The 18,108-nt window shown below is 42.4% G+C and overlaps 1 protein-coding gene across 1 annotated transcript in view; it reads right to left on the reverse strand.

Moving 5' to 3' along the window:
- Nucleotides 1-6,165: 6,165 nt before the first annotated feature.
- The window catches only part of CDH20 (cadherin 20), a 36,916-nt gene continuing 24,973 nt past the window's right edge, over nt 6,166-18,108 (reverse strand). Inside the window, exons 8-11 of the mRNA XM_010214653.2 lie at nt 17,787-17,908; nt 15,794-15,911; nt 8,496-8,747; nt 6,166-6,726 (exon numbers count right to left, since the gene is read on the reverse strand). Of these exons, the coding sequence (XP_010212955.1) occupies nt 6,227-6,726; nt 8,496-8,747; nt 15,794-15,911; nt 17,787-17,908 (992 nt within the window). The 3' untranslated portion in view covers nt 6,166-6,226. The remainder of the gene's footprint in view (nt 6,727-8,495; nt 8,748-15,793; nt 15,912-17,786; nt 17,909-18,108) is intronic.

The following is an 18,108-nucleotide window of genomic DNA, read 5'->3' on the forward strand; positions in this document are numbered from 1 at the left end:
ACAAAAGTTGAACCTCACTAGAGGCAGACATTGTTATTAATATTATTATTTTTTTATATGGCATGGCAAGCACTTCTGCCTCTACTATTAAATGTTTTAGCTTATGCACCTTTCAGAAAAAATTATATGATCAGTCATTATGAGACTGGCCTATAGCTATTAAGAATCTATTTTGAAAATTCATATTCCCCGAGAGGCCCATTTCTTAATGGTGGGCCTAATGACAAAGGAAGTCTGCAAATGGCATTCTGACAATGTACTTGCTTCTGCACTAGCTCTTGAAAAAAAAAACAAAACATGTTTTTTTTTAAACTAAGTCATTGTAAAGTGACTCTTTTCCACATCCTCCACCATATTCATTTAGTGACTCTTGGGAAAAAGAGTACAAGCATCACACTGCTTTTCTTGCTCAGAAAAGTGCATGCAGGTGGCCTGATGCTGCCATGACTGAGTTAAAAAGTATAATGTATTGCATTTCACTGAGGGTAGGCTCTTCAGAGGGTTGATATACGAAAACAAAAGTGAGAATTTGCACCTAAAGTCTTGGTTCAGCAGGGAAACTCTCCAATTTTTATTGCTTTCCTTGATCCATAGCTCAGACTGCACTCCAGATTCATTGTTGTCCTGCTTAATTTTCCTTCGTGTGTTTATAGAGAATGCATTGGTCCAGATGATTACTGTATTGCAGTCCAAATGAAAGGCAATTCACGCCTGACCTGTGTGCATGAGAATGAATCCCTTAGGTGATACAGATGTTTGGTAGCAGGGGCTCTCTTGGATGAAGGACTCCAGTGGCATATGCATTGCCCTGCAGGAGACTGAGCTCTACAGAATGAAAGGCTCCTCCTCTTCTAAGTATTGCAAGTCTCAGCAGGCATAAATTAGGAAGTCTTGGACAGACCTGCTCCCAGCTGCAAGTGGAATGAATGAATGCATGAAGGGCTCTTTTTTTCAGCAGTGTGCAGTGGACTGCCCCATCTCCTGATGGACCAGGGCGGGAAGAGAGCAGCAATGTATTTAGTTGACAGCACTACAGAGTACCTCACATGTTATCCTTGCTCATTGCTGATCCAACCATCTCTCTTGGAGAGCAGCAACCAAGGTTTGGGGTAGCTCCTGGGTTTGGAATAGCTCCTGGGTTTGGAATAGCTCCTGGGTTTGGGATAGCTGGTAGTAAAGCTAGCAGAAACCAAAATGATAAAGTCTAACAGCATTTCAGCAATAAATTTCTGGCAGCACGAAGCCATAACAACTGAATCTCCTCAACTTTAAATTTGTTCAGGTTGGCACTTACCTGAAATCTCTTGGACATTACTTGTACCTCCCTTAACTGCTTCTTTTCCTTTTTTTTCCACAGCCACCTCAGGTATAATGTGGTGCATATGGTTGACAGACCTCTGTGGTCTGTACCTTGTGGGTTTAATAAACTCTTTGTATGCATCCCCGAGTTCTGAATTTTCTTGGAAAAGATCTGGGATCTTGAAGACAGCTTAAAGAAAGCTTCTGCTCAGTGCTTAGATGTGAGGATCAATGCATCAGAAGAGATGGAAAGTAATGAAATCCACATAGAAAAGGCAGAGATGACTGGGAGGATGAAAAAAAAAAAGGAAAACATCAGATGAAGTGTTGATCCATGGTAACTTGTCAAGCCAAATGGAGAGTAGAGGGCTTAAAAATGCCATGCCTGGTGCCACATTCTGAACTGCAAGTATAAATCTCCACATGACAGACCATTTACTGAGAAAAAAATGTCTTCTGAGGGCATGCCATTGCTTTGTAAGGATGTTCAAGATGGGGAGAATGAATCATTCTTTGTCTAACTCTGCTGGTTAGAAAGAAAGCTTAGATAGATCGCTCAGGCCATATGCTCAACTTTTAGGTGGCTAGAATTAGGAAAATGGCTCACACCTTCTGTTATTTATTCCCTTTAATGATTTGTTTTCAGCCACAGCTGAGACTAGGGGATCCTGGACACTAATTTCTTTTTTCTTCTTCTTTTCTTTTTTTTTTTTTCCTCCAGGTGTGGAAAAAAAAAGTCATTAACATTAAAGAAACAAAATTAAACCAAGAATGATATAAGCTTTATGCACTTGGGCCTATCTTCAAGCAGGAGGAGGCTGCGGTGCTGGTTATGGGAGATCGATCCTGTCCTGGCCCTCTGGCACCAGAGCAGCAGGTAGAGTGCAGCCCCCATGCAGGACTGGCTCACAGTAAAAGAATGGAGAAAACCCTCAGCCCAGAGGCCAGGCCCAGTGATCCCTGATCCATAAATGAATCCTTTCTATAACTCACCAGTAAATGCGTAGAGGCCTTTAGATTTGTTGGTGGGCAGATGAGATGCAAACTTTGATTGTATACATAGAGATTTCACACTCTGCAAACAGTGCACTATGTCACCTGTTTCATAGAAGAGAAAAAAAATCAGGCTGCCAAATGTCTACAAAACACCATCTGGTAAGTGTCACAGCAACAAGCTGTGGAAGTATTGACTGTAGTCACAAGTTTAGGCAAAAACAAAGGGATAATGATGCAGCCTAACTGACATGCATCTTAGGAAGTCAGGTTCAGAGCCCAGTGTCCCTGTAGGCTCCTTATGTGTGAGACCAAGCATGTAACACAAGTGCCATTAGCGCTTCCCCATGGTGTGACATACAACCTAGGAAGATGGTCTCAGTCATTCCTCAGCCTCTCCAGCCTCAGCACACTTCTGTGGAGCAAAACCAGTCTTTTGAGCAGCTATTCCTACCACTTCTCCTCAGCACATCTAGTAAATGTCTTCTGCAAGACATACATGATGCTGGATTGCATCCCCATTCACCTTCCTCCTTCCAATGGGAGAAGTAAACCATTCTGGTATCAGCAAATGAAGAATTATCCACAGACTTGTTGTTACTGTAAAATGTGACTGAAAAGAGAGTCAGTGACGGCCTGCAAATAACTGAATGTAGCTCTAGAGAGGGAGAGAAACATCTGTATGCATTGTGGGCTTGTATGGCAAGGAGAGAGAATATTCTGTGATTCCTGTGCTGTCAAGAGATGAAGAAGATCGCAAGTCTCTTCATAGTGTTCATAAACACATGTCTATATAGACACATTCTGCTAATCCCCCTAATGCATATTGTTCCTTATCAGGAATATCTTGTCCCTTCAGGGATGCAGGTTGGGACTGAATGCTTCATTAGGATGCATGTTACCGCTTGGACCAAAGATCTCTCCACCTCATTTCTCTGTCACAAATTTCCCAATTAAAGTGAATACACTGTATGCATTTATAGTAGCAAAATCATTACCTTATCATGTGAACAGATCTCCCTAAAACTCCTTGCATACTCAGTACCTGAAGCCATACAGGGTAGGAGATGCTTACGAAAGAATATAAGGACTGAGGCAAACTTATAGTGATATTTCTTATTACTCTCCCAGCTTCCAGGAATTTCAGCTCAGAGACACCGTGAGACCCTGAGGAGTTTAATAGCTCCTGATGGATTTCCCATCCATAAACTTTTCTAGTCACTTTTTGAACCCATGGAAACTTAATATCCACAGCAGAGTTTGTCCTAATTCTCAAGCAAGAGCAGGGGAGGCCAAGCATTATAGCCATGAGGGAGAGTCTTGCCTGGGAACTTTATTTACCACTATTCAAATATGCAAAGGCAGGCAAGAACAACAACATTCCCTTAAAGATTTTAAAGTATCTGAATTCCTGAATCCATCGGTGTATTTGAAGCTGCTCCAGATTCTGAATTATCCCTCTGCAAGGTAAACATGCTGACATATGTTGTTAAATCAGTTTTATGCAAGCAGACTCAGGGGTAAGGAAAGGAGGGATACTAGGGCTTTATTTTACCCAGTAGCCCCTGCCTCCAGCTTCAGCAGAGCATCCCTGGCCAGCCATGTAGTTCCAGTCCAGCACGCTGGCCCCTGAACCCCATATGGCCAATTTAGCAGACCTGCTTTGCCCAGGTTCACTGCCCAGTGCCAGGAGGAAGCCTAGAAAAGAGGCTGTTGCTTTCTGCTGCTACACTGTTGGCTTCTGGTGTACGAGCTTGTGTGGGGAAAGCAGCCTGGGAGCCCCCTCCACCCACTTTGCACCAGGGCTGTGCTTTCCCCCAGTGAGTGATTCTCCCCATTACCAAGGAAAGAAACTTACAGAAAAATTGCCATAATGCACTTTTTTTGCATCATGTATTTTTTCAGCAGTCCTTTTCCAGTGGTGTAGAGTTCCAGCTCAAGTAATAAGCAGAATCCATAGCATGAGCATGTACATTTGTTAAAGTTCAGATTTGCATCACAGCTGATGAGCAAATCTTTGAGAAGTCACCGAAACTTTTTTCCTTGCTGGCTACCTGCCTCTGCAGAATTACCTGACTTCGCATGAGTCACTGGAAACCAGGCTTTTATCTTCAGTTGCTACAGTCTGAAATTAGGCAAAGTATAGGCAGAGGTGTGTGCCTATTTGCCACAGAAACTGAACACATGGAAGAATAGGCACATGGAAGAAGTGTGATATCTGGGTGCTTATGCCTGCATGTCTGTTTCTGGGCAATTTTAGTTGGAGTCTTTAGCTAGAAGGAAATCTGCATTGCAGCTAGTTTTCAGCAATATTTCCTACTCTTCAGTGAAGCTTGTGTTAATGTAATTTCCTTGGCACCTCCTCATTTTGCACATGCAAATGAGACATGACTCAAAACATTGCTTGAAGTGTAGAACTGACCACAAATGGACATTGCATCTTATATGCTATCATCTTTTTGAAGACACAAGATTCTGCAAGTGGTATGTAACCGGTTTCCAAACTTCTGAATGTCTCAGCTGCAATGTTTCGAAGATTGATCAAAACTTTCTTTTGACTTCAACATTTTTGGAACACAGAAGTAACTTTATTCTGATAGGATATGTATGCACTGATTCACTGCTAAGGATAGTGTCCAAATGAGCACAGATTAAAGCAGCAGACTAAAGGCTTGTCTCCTTGGCATAGTGCTGATCAACCACTTCTTCTGATGCCCAAGGCCTGTGGCAATAAAGCCACAGATGAGCACTAACTCTTCTGTGCATTGTGGTCAATAAATTGTCATCAGACATTCCCTTCCATTTAACTTTTATTAAAAGAGGTGCTAAGGTACTGTACTGTATGCAGTACATCATATTTATTACCAAAATTAACAAATATACAAAACTTTTACATGTAATTTTCTTACATCCATTTATTGGTCTATAATACTGCATTTGTTCAAGTAGGTTATCTACAGTATGTAAACATCCCTTGGATTGACCTCACACAGATTAGGAAAGCCCATCTAACCCATGTAGTTACCAAATATAACTTTTTCTTTTCTTTTTTTTTAATTTTATTTGGCTTTCATTGGTAGAAATTAATCTTCACATTTGGCACGTGGAAGAGACTTCTACAGTGCAAAAGAGGCAGATTTTCTGGTTTTGTTCTGAGCAGTTTAGCAGTGTCATAGTTTTAAAGAGCTGAGAGGAGAATAAATTTGCATTAAATCAATAGGAGATGGATTAGTATTAACGTCAATGACATAGATCAGCCATTAAACTAGAGCAGAAATTCAAAGCCTCTTCCCCAGCCCTCTCAGCCAGGTGGAAAAAGAACTCAGCCTTGTTTCTAGAGGATAAAAAAGGACTCTGTTAGCAACAGAGAAAGAAGGTTTAGTTTACAAAGAGCCCTCTCATATCCAGTTTCAATTTTCTGCTTCATTTTTTTTCTGTTTTATTGTTAATTGTTTTTCCCTCTTTTTAACTGGGCAAAAGTAGCCAGTCGGAAACTGATTTTTTTTTTTTTGGTGGCAATTTCTTAGTGATTTGGAGATTACCATTGGACTTCACAGATGTTTGTACCCAGATGTATAGATCTGAGTAAGCTGCCATGTATAAAAACAGAGAGAGAGAGACAGAGAGAGAGAAAAGATGGAGAGAGAGAGCAATGCGTTATATTCCTGGAGTGCCTTCAAATTTCCCCACAGAAAAAAAAAAGAACAGGAAAAAAATGTTCTTCCTTTTGTTTCTCCTTGTTTCAAAATGTGACTTAATTTAACTGAGTAAAGCTGATCCACAGAGACCTTCTTTCACACCCTTCCTCCCATTCTCATTCAAGCACCGTATTGCTATTTTAGGAGGCCTCGCCAATGTCCATGGAAGCATCTGATGAGAATGGACCTAACCGGGCGTCGTTTTGCACAGAAACCCCTCTGCAATCCCTTGTTCGTTACCACAGTGCCCCGCTGCTGTCTGTGGCGCCGTACATCTCCGCCAGCTTCTTAAAGCGCGGCCCCCAGTCCGTCAGGTAGTCGTAGCTCTGGTCCGAGTCTGTTGTGACCGACTGTAGGGAGCTGAGCGACTCCGCCACGGAGCCGTTCCCTTCAAACATGTACGTCTGGAGGGAGTCGAAGGGAGGAGCCCAGAGGTCCATGTCAGCTTCGTACAGCTTGGCGAGCACGTAGCTGTGGACACTGTTGTCCATCATGCACGTCTGAGGCACGTACCTGGAGAGGCTCTCTATTTCAGGGAGCATGTCCTGCCTGTTTTTCGTCACGAGCTGGGCCTCACGTGGGTTCCACATGGCGGCGATATCAAAGGCCTCTGTGTCCTCCTCCCCGCCACCTTCGTCGTCATACCGGACGATGTTCTCATGGATGTTCTCTTCCTCGTCAATGACGTACGGCTGCTTCCGGTGTCGCCTCATGGAAAGGATGAGGAGCACCAGCACTGTGGGAGGCAACCCAGACACGAGGTCATTAGTGAGAGGGCAGATCTTGCTCTGCTCGGTGGAGGGGGCTACCAGATGGCACTTGGGCAATGGGTTTAAACTGTTCACTGCTCTGTTTTCCCCTGGCAAGATACTTCAAATTGAAGAGCCGTGATGTTTGCAGAGGAAGGGATGTAGAAATCTAGACACCTCCAAGTCAAAATTAGTACCTCAAAGTCCTGCTAATCTCTCCTTTTCTCCCTGACATTCTTAAATTCTTGACACTTAGGACATGTCTATCCAGGATTGCATGCTTTGCACTGTGGAGATACTTGAACTTTAAACAAGCCAGACCAGGATGATTTCAGCCTGATCAGAGGCACACAGCTCTACAGAGGTCATTACATTCCTGCCTCACAGCTGGATTTTGCACCCTGCTTTGGGAGCATGTACTGTACTTGCACAGGCCTCTGCACCTGACATAGGTGGATGAATGCTGAGCTGGTGGTGAATGGCACATAGACATCACAGTGGTAGGTCTGTCTACACTGAAAAATGCAAAGCTAGCTTTTTTAATTGCTCCAGAGCAGTTCTTGTTTGTCTTTAATGATTAAAGTGATTAAATTGTGGACTGAGATACCTAAACTTCTTCATGGAGCCAGGATTAAGGTACTTTTAAAGCATTTGTTCTCCTCTGCTCCTCAAACTGGATCCTCTGAAAATTAAGGGCCTTTTGAAATAATATCTCGTGAATCAAGTACATGAACAAAGGAGCTGAGGTTCTCTCGATACTGGCAGCTATCAGAGAAAATAGACTTCATGGGCAAGGAAAGGATGAGATATATTTGTGGAGATGGAACACCTTCAAGATGCTCTGCTCCTTTGCTATTTTTGAAGTAAGAATGATGATATATTATGGAGATGGGACCATATAATGAACTAGGTTTGAATAAAACAAAGAAATTGGGGAGTTCAATGACACCCATAAGGGAACTTCTCAGTTAAGCCCAGAGCCACTGAATTTTGAAGAGCATTGCTCCAATTTGTGCTTTTGTCCAAAACCCAACCAATAGAAAGCCCTCTTGTGTGCCACAATACAAAGTTTCCCTCTTCCTCCTTTAAAGAAAGTCAGGGAAAATGCAGGATTCAATAAAGAAAAGTATATATGTAATGTAGCCTCAAAGAGGTTTGCCTTTATCTCTGACTGGTGATTTCCTACAAAACATCTTCAACCTCATCCTCCCATGAATGGAGAGGACATCATAACAGCAAAGGTTTAATCTAAATGTGTTTTCTCAGGAAAAAAAGACTGGAGGGAGTGTATATTTCTTGCCAAAAGGAGGCACGAGGCCTAACAGGATTTACTATTCCCGTTCCCTGTGAGAGGGTAGGATCAGAAACTGATGCAGGTGAGAGGGCAATGTATCCCCAGCAATAGTTCTCAATTACCTCCCCTGACCTTCCCAGTCAGGGCTGCTGCACCAAGTGGCTCTGCACTTCAGGGCTCCGGAGTAGATATTTGCAAATCCTATTTGTCACCAATTCCCATGTCCCACAGTCTGAAGTCATAGAATGACTACATCCTCTGTTCCTTGGTCTGGTCCATTGTGTATTTGCATGTCTTTATATCCATAAAATTATGCATATTTGTGTGCGTGTGTTTATATATATTTCTACATACACACACACACATATATATACATACAATTGCCTATGCACAGCCTTTGTCTTCTGAGGATCAGAAAAAGAGAGAGAGATTGCCCCACTTGGGAAGAAACCAAGGATTTACCTAACAGCACAAAGATACAGGCAAGGATTGCAATGAGTGCCCCTCTGCTCAGGCTGACAGGGAGGACGTAGGCTTCAGCGGTGCAGGACATCACCATGCCATCCTCATCGCAGCTGCACACGTGCACAGTCAGCGTGCCCGTACTGCTCAGCATGGGGCGGCCGTTGTCACTAATCAGGATGGGGAGGTAAAACGTGTTCTGCTCATGTTGTCTGAAGCCAGATCGCCTGGTTAGAATCCATGCTGTATTGTCTAAGAGTGGAAAAGAAAGAAAATAGAAGAGCTTATTTAAGGTTGAATATATTCAGCAGAAAAGGAAGGTCAAAAAACTCAGACCTAGACCTACGCTGATTTGTCCTCTCTCTCTCTTTTTTTTTTTCCCTTGCTTTACATCATTTTGTCACTAATTAGGAGTTTGCCTCTGCCTCCCCTCTTCCAATATCTTCTCAGGCAATAGCTGTGAGACCTGCAAGGCATACACACCTTATGGGTTGCCTTTACCCTTTGTGACATGAAGTGCCCAGAGCAAACTCACAGCCTTCCGATTTAACTAAAATAGCTTTCAGAAGGCAAGACAGAAATTAGCAATTAGAGGCAACTTCTTGTCTCTGTTTGTTCCTGCTCAGCAGCTTTTCTAGGCTTCACTCTTAAATGCTGCCACTATTTTGGAGGTGTTTGTGTATAACCCTTGGGGACATGTTGAAGTTCTCTTTACATTTTTTGATGCCTGGCTTGTTTTTGCCCTCTTTCTGAAAGACTTCTCAGGCAGGCTGACCATGTCTATCGTTCTGAGCCTATCTGCTTGAGGCAACAAGAAGACAAAGAAACAATCAGGTTGTTATCTTAAAACAGCAGCCAGTTGAAAATTTGCAACTAAACCTTTTTTTTTCAGTCAAACACATGCAATTTCACTAGCCATTTTGCCACTGAAAAAGTCAGAATGTTTCATCTCATCATTGTCAGAATTACTCTGCTGGATTTGACCATTCCACTTCATTTACTGTGACCGTCCGTTTTACATAAGAACGTGAAACAAAATGATTCAAAAGAGTGTTGTTGAAGCAAAGTATTAAAAGAGTAACCAGACAACAAATAACTTTGAAATTTCATTTGGAAAGAAATTCCTACCCTCAAAACTTTTCCACCATGATCAGCACTTTTTTTAAAATGCTATAATTCTTTAGTGGCACTTGTATTCTTGTCTACCTACTTGCTCAGAGTCAGTGCAGACTAAGCACTGGGTTTCACAATTATATATAAAAAAAGATGAATTTAATAATTTGTTCTCCTCAGATTTAAACTCACAAATACCAGGAAAAATCCTCTGGAGATCACTGATGATTTTACCAGTGCTGTCTTTCAAGCTTGGTGGCCTCAGAGACTTTTAGAAGGTGCAAAGTCAAAATAGAAACAAGGGCTGAATGTGTCCTATGTATCACTAGTGATAATAAGGAGCCTTAAGGAATGTGCATAAAAGCTGGCATTCCACGCAAACATTTTTGAAGGTCTCAGGACATCTCTTCGTCAGACCTACAAACTCTGCAGTGAAGCTCTGGGATTTTAGTGCATTGGACCTCATGGTACTTGATTTTATTTCTTGTTTCCTTGGTTCAAAAAAGGTCACAGTCTGGTCATCTGCATCTTCAGGTTCTTAAGGACATGTATTTACTATGCTTAGGAATGCAGGAAGCCATCAGCTGCTCCTGATGGCTTGGCACAATCAAGCTGTTACCTGGAAATGGGAAGCAGATCATGAAAAAAAGTAATTGGAAGAAATCATTCCATTTTCTAAAATGTTTCCATGTCAGTTCACTGCTAAAATTTAGGACATAAGTGAGTATCTTCAGTGAAGAGACTCAGGTCGAATGCAGATTTATTATTTGCTGTAGTCCAAACATCAGAAAATATTTGATGTCCTTTAAGAGTGGAGTGGTCAGGAATGTTATATATGGCCAGCTACAGTATATATGCAAAGACCAGCTAGACTTGTTAGACTTGTCTGCTAGACTTAAATTATGCTGCAAATTCCACACTTCTTGCTGCAAACCTTATGGCATCAGACAGTACTGGCATACGTAAGTATTGCGATATCAATCTATACAATTCATGGGATTGGTTTGAATTGATGACATGATGTTTTTTAAAGCAATCTCAGGTTCTTTTCTTTCTTGCACTTAGATGAGTTTTTAAGCTTTTACTCCAAAAGCAAAAATTCTGAAGTGAGTGCATGTGTCTGTATGAAAATATAGAATGATACTGCAGCATCTCTTTTAAGTTGTGTGATCCCAGAAGCTAGGACTTTGAGGAAAACCAGATAGCACCAGATCATAGAATCATAGAATGCTTAAGGTTGGAAGGGACCTTTAGAGGTCGTCTAGTCCATCCCCCCTGCACACACAGGGTCACCTAGAGCACGTGGCACAGGACTGCATACAAGCGGGTTTTGAAGATTTCCAGAGAAGGAGACTCCACAACCTCTCTGGGCAGCCTGTTCCAGTGCTCTGTCACCCTCACTGTTAAGAATTTTTTCCTTAAGTTCCTGTGGAATTTCGATGCTTCAGTTTGTGGCCGTTTCCTCTAGTTCTGTCGGTGGCCACCACTGGAAAGAGGCCAGCACCATCCTCCTCACTGCCTCCCTTGAGGTACTTATATACACTGATCAGGTCCCCTCTCAGCCTTCTCTTCTCCAGGCTGAACAGGCCCAGCTCCCTCAGCCTCTCCTCATAGGGCAGATGTTCCAGGCCCGTGATCATCCTTGTGGTCCTGTGCTGGACTCTCCAGCAGCTCCACACCCCTCTTGTACTGTGGAGCCCAGAACTGGACACAATACTCCAGACGTGACCTCACCAGGGCTGAGTAGAGGGGCAGGATCACCTCCCTCGACCTGCTGGAGACGCTCTTCTTAATGCACCCCAGGATCCCATTGGCCTTCTTGGCCACGAGGGCCCACTGCTGCCTCATGGTCAACTTGTCCACCATGATGCCCATGCAGGATGAGATCCCCAAGGTTGATTAAAAATGATTAATTGTCAGTTTTTACTGATATATCCTTTGATATATCATGCAGCTCTGAAAATTTGCAGCAGCTATAGACAGAAGGAGGTGATTTTCATGAACAGGTCTCAACCCCAACTGTAGAACAGCAATGTTGGGCTCCCCATGAGTCCTGATTGTGCTGCAAATGGAAAGTCCTTGCCTTCTGCAAACTGTCCTCTCCTCTCTTCTCTGCACCCATAAGTCCCTTCTCGCCTGCAGCTGTTTAGCGTGTGCTTCCCAGCGATTAAAATCACATCTTTTCAGTGCTGGGCCTGCTGTAGCACATGAAAAAATGGCCAAAAGGTCAGAAAAGCAGAATAGCAAAGTGGCTGGAATTATGCTGTATCTGAATCACCTTGGCAAAAATGTGCACCAATGGAACCAGTTTGGTTGCATTCCTCTTTCCTGAGTAAACAAACAAACAAACAAACAAAAACCCCTCTCTATAAACTGTTTTATAATAAAAGTCACAAATTCCATTGAGGTGTCAGAAAACCTTCACTGAAGAAGTCTTCATTATTCTGAGCTGGTCATACTTTGCTTGCAAAAGATGGCACAGGCAGTGAATCTGTCTGGAATTGTGCAAAATCAGGGGAAGATCTCAAGAGTTTTTAATCTTATTTCTTCTTCAGACTGAAGTTTCTATAATAATTTATTTTTCTGTGATGGATTTACAGTATCACCCAAATCTTAACTGTTCTTGCTGATATAACTCCCTTTGGTAACTCAGCATTACATTTCCACTGCTTTGTTTTCATTTTGCTTTGTCCTAGGCAGGCATCCAAATGATCCCGAAACAATGACTCTACCTGTTACTCTGCAACTGCAATATGTTGGTGCCAAATATTGTTGTGTGACTCGTCAAAAGCCAGTGCAGTTTGATGTAGTGAGGGCGGAGATGTTGGAATGTGATGAGGCATGGCAGAAACTGGAACACACAATTTTCTTCCAGATTCATATCTTGCTATCTGCTAAGCCGCAGCATCAAAAGAGGAGGGCTTGTGAGCACACAAAAGCTCCATTTTATATAAAAGTAAAAAAAAAAAAAACCCAAACAAACATAGGAATACACTATTTTTGCATCACAGATTTCCATGCATCATCTGAGGCTTACAGAGCAGGAGACAGTAGCCTTCAGCTGCAGGGCTAAGCGGAGACACTGAGGAACCCGTGGTGGCCAGTCCCACACTCCTGTGCTCAGGAGGAGCGTGAAAGCCAGACTCCCTCTTCGTGTGCATCCTGGGGGGTTCACGTGCTTAGGACAGCAAGCTACGGAGCATCTCCTTCCTATCAATTTTGCCTCTCTTGCAAGTGAATTGCCTCTCTGGAGAGGCAATCACTGCATATACTGAAATGGAGAGAAAAGAGCTAGTTTTTGCTCCTGCCGTGGGGAAGGCTTTATTTTTTTTGCATGAGTCTATACCAAAATTGGTGATGATACTTCCTACAGCTTCTGTTAGCTTTTTAAAAGCAATAGTAATAATTATGATTAACAGAGGCAATATTTTACCACGAGTGGGAGAAAGGGTACAGGGAATCAGACATCCCAGACGCTGCCAGCTTGAGGAAAGGATTTTATTTTTTTCTTAGGGATTTTCAGCTCGTTATTTTTGCTCTCTGTCTTGCCAAAGTCAGAGGCAGACCTCAGTTTAAAGGAAGGGAAGAAATAACTAGCAATTTTTGTAGGACAAATTTAAATGCAATGGGAAAGACTGCCAGGGATTTGCAATGACATGCCTGACAGTGATATGACACTGACATTTGCACCCATTAGTATGGCTACACTTTCCATTAATTCCTTTTTCCCCAAAGATGGATGCCAGCATCTTATGGGTCAGGAGAAGATCAGCCCAGAATTTAATTTGGAAATGTCATAAGTTTATTTTGTTGTTCATTCCATTCTCATAGCAAAATTGTTGTGCCAATTCTTTCCCAACATAATCTCACACAGATTTAGAAGGGGGAGAAGATGATGAGTAACCCTAGAGCTGGGTGACTCCAGCTCACATCCTGTATGACCTTGAGAAGTCATTTAGTTCCAGATCTTTGCAGCTACTTGCATTTTTATCTCCTACTGATTTTACTGATCTCAGAAGGAATCAGGGATCTAAAAGTAGCTTAATTTCTGCATTCGCCCTTTTTCCTTATTCCCATCTATAAGGTGGAGACAATAGGATTTCTCTGTCTGCCACAGATATGGGGAGAATGAATAGACTAAAGAAGTTCTCAGAGACTATAATAACAAGGGCCAAATAAATATGTAAAACAGCTCATCAGAATGCAAACAGTGACCTATCTGTTGCTTAGTATAAATCAAGGTTTTAATTGCTGCCAGGAAGGCTGCATGTCTTGCAGTTTCTCGTACTGCTGTAGTGGGTAACCAAGTAACGGGCACGATTGCTAACCTTAACAGTGCCTTCCCACAATTTGAGCAGCGTTGCCTTCTCATATTTAGATGCACAAGCTGTGACTAGCAAGGTGGGTCCTGTTCCCTGGCATTCTATCCTGTGACATTTTATCCCCTCTGTGACTAGTCTTGTAATTTATATAGTACCTAGTACACCCTAGATGAAAATAGAAGCATAAATTATTTTTACTGAACTGACTACGGTGCTCCAAATTGCTAAGACAGTAAAATAATCCTTAATGTGTATATTTCAAATAGCCAGTGGTTTGATACTTAACATTTCTGTTCAGATTTGTAACCAACAGTACCCTAAGCTTCTTGTGATATATTTCTCTGGAAAACTGGTATTTTAGAGAGAGCAGGAGGCACAGTCATTCAGTCACTGCTGTCACTATAAATTATAGTAAGTATGGCCTTAGACAGAAAAAGTGCATCCAATGCTGGGAATTTTGTGAGCTGCTTTTTTAGTGCAATGCCTCGAGGATGAAATGAGCCCAGTTTGCCAAATGTTTTAGCAATGGTTGCATTTTACTTGTTTAGGTATTTAGGCTATATGTATATATATATGTACAAGAAAGAGAATGAGGATGTGAGAGACAGAAAATCATAAGAAATAGTGTAGGGAGACTTCAGAAATCCTATGCAAAAAATGCTTTGAGATGATTAAGCAATAGCATGCTATGGAAGAGGCCCTGGGCTCTTCAAGTGGCATCTTTTAAGACACTTGGTTAGTGAAGATAGGGTCTTCCATATTATGCACTATATTTACACTGTTTACACTAGATATACACTATCTATTCTGTATGTGCTGTTCTTGCATATAGGTGCAGAGACATGGATGGGAATCATGGCAGTAGGTGTAATGGGCAGGCACGTGTATTTATTTGGGACCATGGGTAGGCACTCCACTTGCAGACTGGCCACAGATGCTGCAGGTGGATTTCTTCCTGTTTAATCCACATTCTGGAAGAAAATCCTACTGAAATCCTACTCCTCTATATTGACTTTAAAAATTGTAGCAGTTCGGTAAAAGACCCTCCCTCTTTCTCACTGAAGGCTGTTGCAGATCTGACCTGAGCACCGTTGTCTGTCCACAATGGCCCTTTATTAGCAGCCATCATATGAGGGTCTTTCAATATAGAGGTAAAATCACTAAAGATTCCCCAAAAGAAGTAAATTACACAGGTTAGGATACTCAAAGGCCAAGCCTTTGCTGCAAGTCTCCTCACTGGTGTTTCAGGTTCTACTTAGCGCATTTTACATGGACTTTTAGCTGTACATGGTGTTGCTCCCTAAGGCTCTATAAACCAAACCCGGCATCTTCTCCTTATCTCCCTCCCTTTCCTAGGCAATAAATGAGGATGTGTAAAAATGAAGAAGAAAAGAGCTTTGAGAAAAATACTGGAACAATACAGGAATCTTCCCTTCTGTGCCTGGAAGGAAACATGAAGGGTACATAAAAGAGCAATGTAATTCCCCTCAGATCGGTCTCTGACTTCCAGTTTCTATCCTACCTTTAAGCAAGCATCTCCTTTTGAACAAATGCTATTTCCACTCTGGTAATCTGAGGGCCTGCAGCATGACCACAAGAAATGCATTTGCACAAAGCACTGGCACATTTCCTCGAAGAAGAAAAAGGGGCTGATTTCTAGAAAATATTTATAGCGAAGCAAATATCATATAACCTTCAAGTGTATTAAGTAATATGTCATTTTATCACTGCCTTTAAGGAGCAGGTGTCACTTGGTGTTATTTGAAATGGCAGTCTTATCACATGCTGTAAGTCAGAGCCTCTCAAGACCAACTGAGGCACTAGAAATTAGAGTAGCTAACTGTCTGTGTCCACTTGCATTACCTTGATTGTCCCTTAGAGTAAAGTTGGGGTTGTTGGCTGCCTCGGGAGCCAGGCTGTAGTAGAAATGCTGACCCTCTTGTGGGTCATCGCGGTCGATGGCGCTCACTGTCTGGATCAGCTGCAGAATGCAAGAATAAAGCAGAAGCACATGAGTAGCAACCCCAACGCTGCCCAAGAATTCAACTTTACATATAGGTATATATGTAAGCAGCACCCACGTTTTAACAGATTTTTTTTACAGAGGGACAAGAGATGACTCCAGAACAGGCTCAAAAACTCATGGGCTTAATTTTATTTTTCTGTGACCATGTGAATCATTTCTAAACAAAGCAGGAGGTAGATTCATTAAAATAACAGCACTTCTCTCCCGTGTGTCCCTATATCCTCTCACGTATTTTTCTTTCCTTTTGAGGCCCCAGGGTGTTCAGAAAAGAAACTGTGCACTGGAGAGCTTGTAAGAAAGACCATACTTATTTTCAGCTTCATTTTGTAGGTAGAAAAGGACGTTAGACTGATTTTTTTTATCACTCTTTTAATTTTAAACCAATTAAGCTATTCCTAAGTGGTCAGTGGAATCAAAGAAAGAAAACACAACCAAGCAAACACTCTTTATATGCAACAAATAACACCGTGGAAAGAAAGTAAGACAATACTAAGAAAGAGATCTGTCACCCTCACTACAGAGGTTTAGCAAAGTAGCCTAATGACTTCAGCACAGCAAGCTATAGATCTCCCCGAGTAAACATTGATATATTTTTATACATGGAATAAATCTTCACCTGTTTTTTTTCATTCAAAGCTATTTTTGTGTAGAGTAGCAATAGACCCATAAAGTCTGATTTGGCAAATTAAAACTGACCAGAACTTTTCAAAATGTGGCAGCAGTATTGGCTTTCTTCAGTGAAAGAAGCGGTTCAAATTAGTGTGCATTTCTTGAAAAGCTTACTACTTAGAACACGTTCCCTTCAAAACATGAAAAATAAGCAGACAATGATTTGTTTTCCCTGTACTGTTACGAGACTCCTTAAATTAGTGGGATGAAATTATCCTGTATATACTTGGTCTCAGGGCAGTTTGTCCCAGCAGTGAACCACTATTACATTCTGCTTCACAGCAAGCCCGGAGAAGCTTCAGTGAAGTGAGGAGATAGGCTGTGATATTGCTAGTATAATTTTTTCTCCACAAATCATGAGCCATGCACCTGCTTTTTTAAGAGGCCTTTGCCAACTGTGCATGTGGAGACCAAGTCCGCGCTGTGGTGGTGAAGGGCCAGGCCAAGGTGCGTCCTCTGCAAGCGATGGGTGGTAGAGCTCCCACTGACTCCAGCGAGGCAGAGCTCACGTCCACCTGTGGCAAGGGCAGACCTCGTTAGAGGGCTTTTCTGGGGTTTTGGAAGAGAGAGGGGTACAAGGGCACTGCAGCTTGCTCAGAGGCATTGATTTACAGTATGTGAAGCTGGAAGTCCTGCGTTATCTATGACTCCGTAATCCTTGGTTCACATCCTGGCAGAAGAGATTCAGCTCTCCCCTGCTTTGTAGCTGCTCTAGTATATTATGTCCAGCTCCCATAAATCAGGGCTGTTTAAAGCACTTATAAGTAAGTTCTTTTTAAAGTAAACCTTGTCTGCCGCATATGGGCCCAACTTAATCCACGGCACTTCTTGAGACGTGTTTCTTCTCTTTGTAGCTGCTACAGAACTTACTGGGTGTTTGCCTGCTGGCATATACCCAAAGCAATGATTTGTACTGTGCAGTGAATTTGGAAGCTGTTATGGGAGAAAAAAAAAGGTGCTATATGTGATGTTAGTACTGGTGTGATGTGCTTGCCCCTGCAAAACAGCACGGGCCCCAGCAGGGGCATTTGCAGGCAGCTGCTGAGCAGTGCTCATCTGAAATATTTGGTTAGCCAAGTTCAGTTTTAAACGCCCTTTCCAAAGCAGTCTGCACATGAGATGACATCCACCCGTCCCGTGGGCATCGCCAGCATGTCTCACCTGGCCGGCTTTCGCGTTTTCACAGACAAAAGCTTCGTAGAACCTCGCGAACTCGGGCGCGTTGTCGTTCACGTCTAGGACTTTGACCGTCACCGAGACGCTGCCCACCTGCGAGGGGTTGTCTAGAAGAAGGGAGAGCAGAGTAAAGCAAGGGAATTTCCCTCCTCTACTGAGGACTAAAGCAGCTTTTTCGCTACTGGCTTTTTCGCTACTGGCACTAAATGGCACTCGTTGATCTGGACCTTTGCAGATAAATATGACTGAGAAATACGGTCCAAATGCACTCCTCTCTACCCTTGCTTATCATCGTTTCAAAACAAAT

This window comes from Tinamus guttatus, unplaced genomic scaffold, assembly GCF_059628265.1.
Source record: "Tinamus guttatus ecotype Peru unplaced genomic scaffold, ASM5962826v1 Tinamus_guttatus_pri_ptg000117l, whole genome shotgun sequence".
Classification (NCBI taxonomy): domain Eukaryota; kingdom Metazoa; phylum Chordata; class Aves; order Tinamiformes; family Tinamidae; genus Tinamus; species Tinamus guttatus.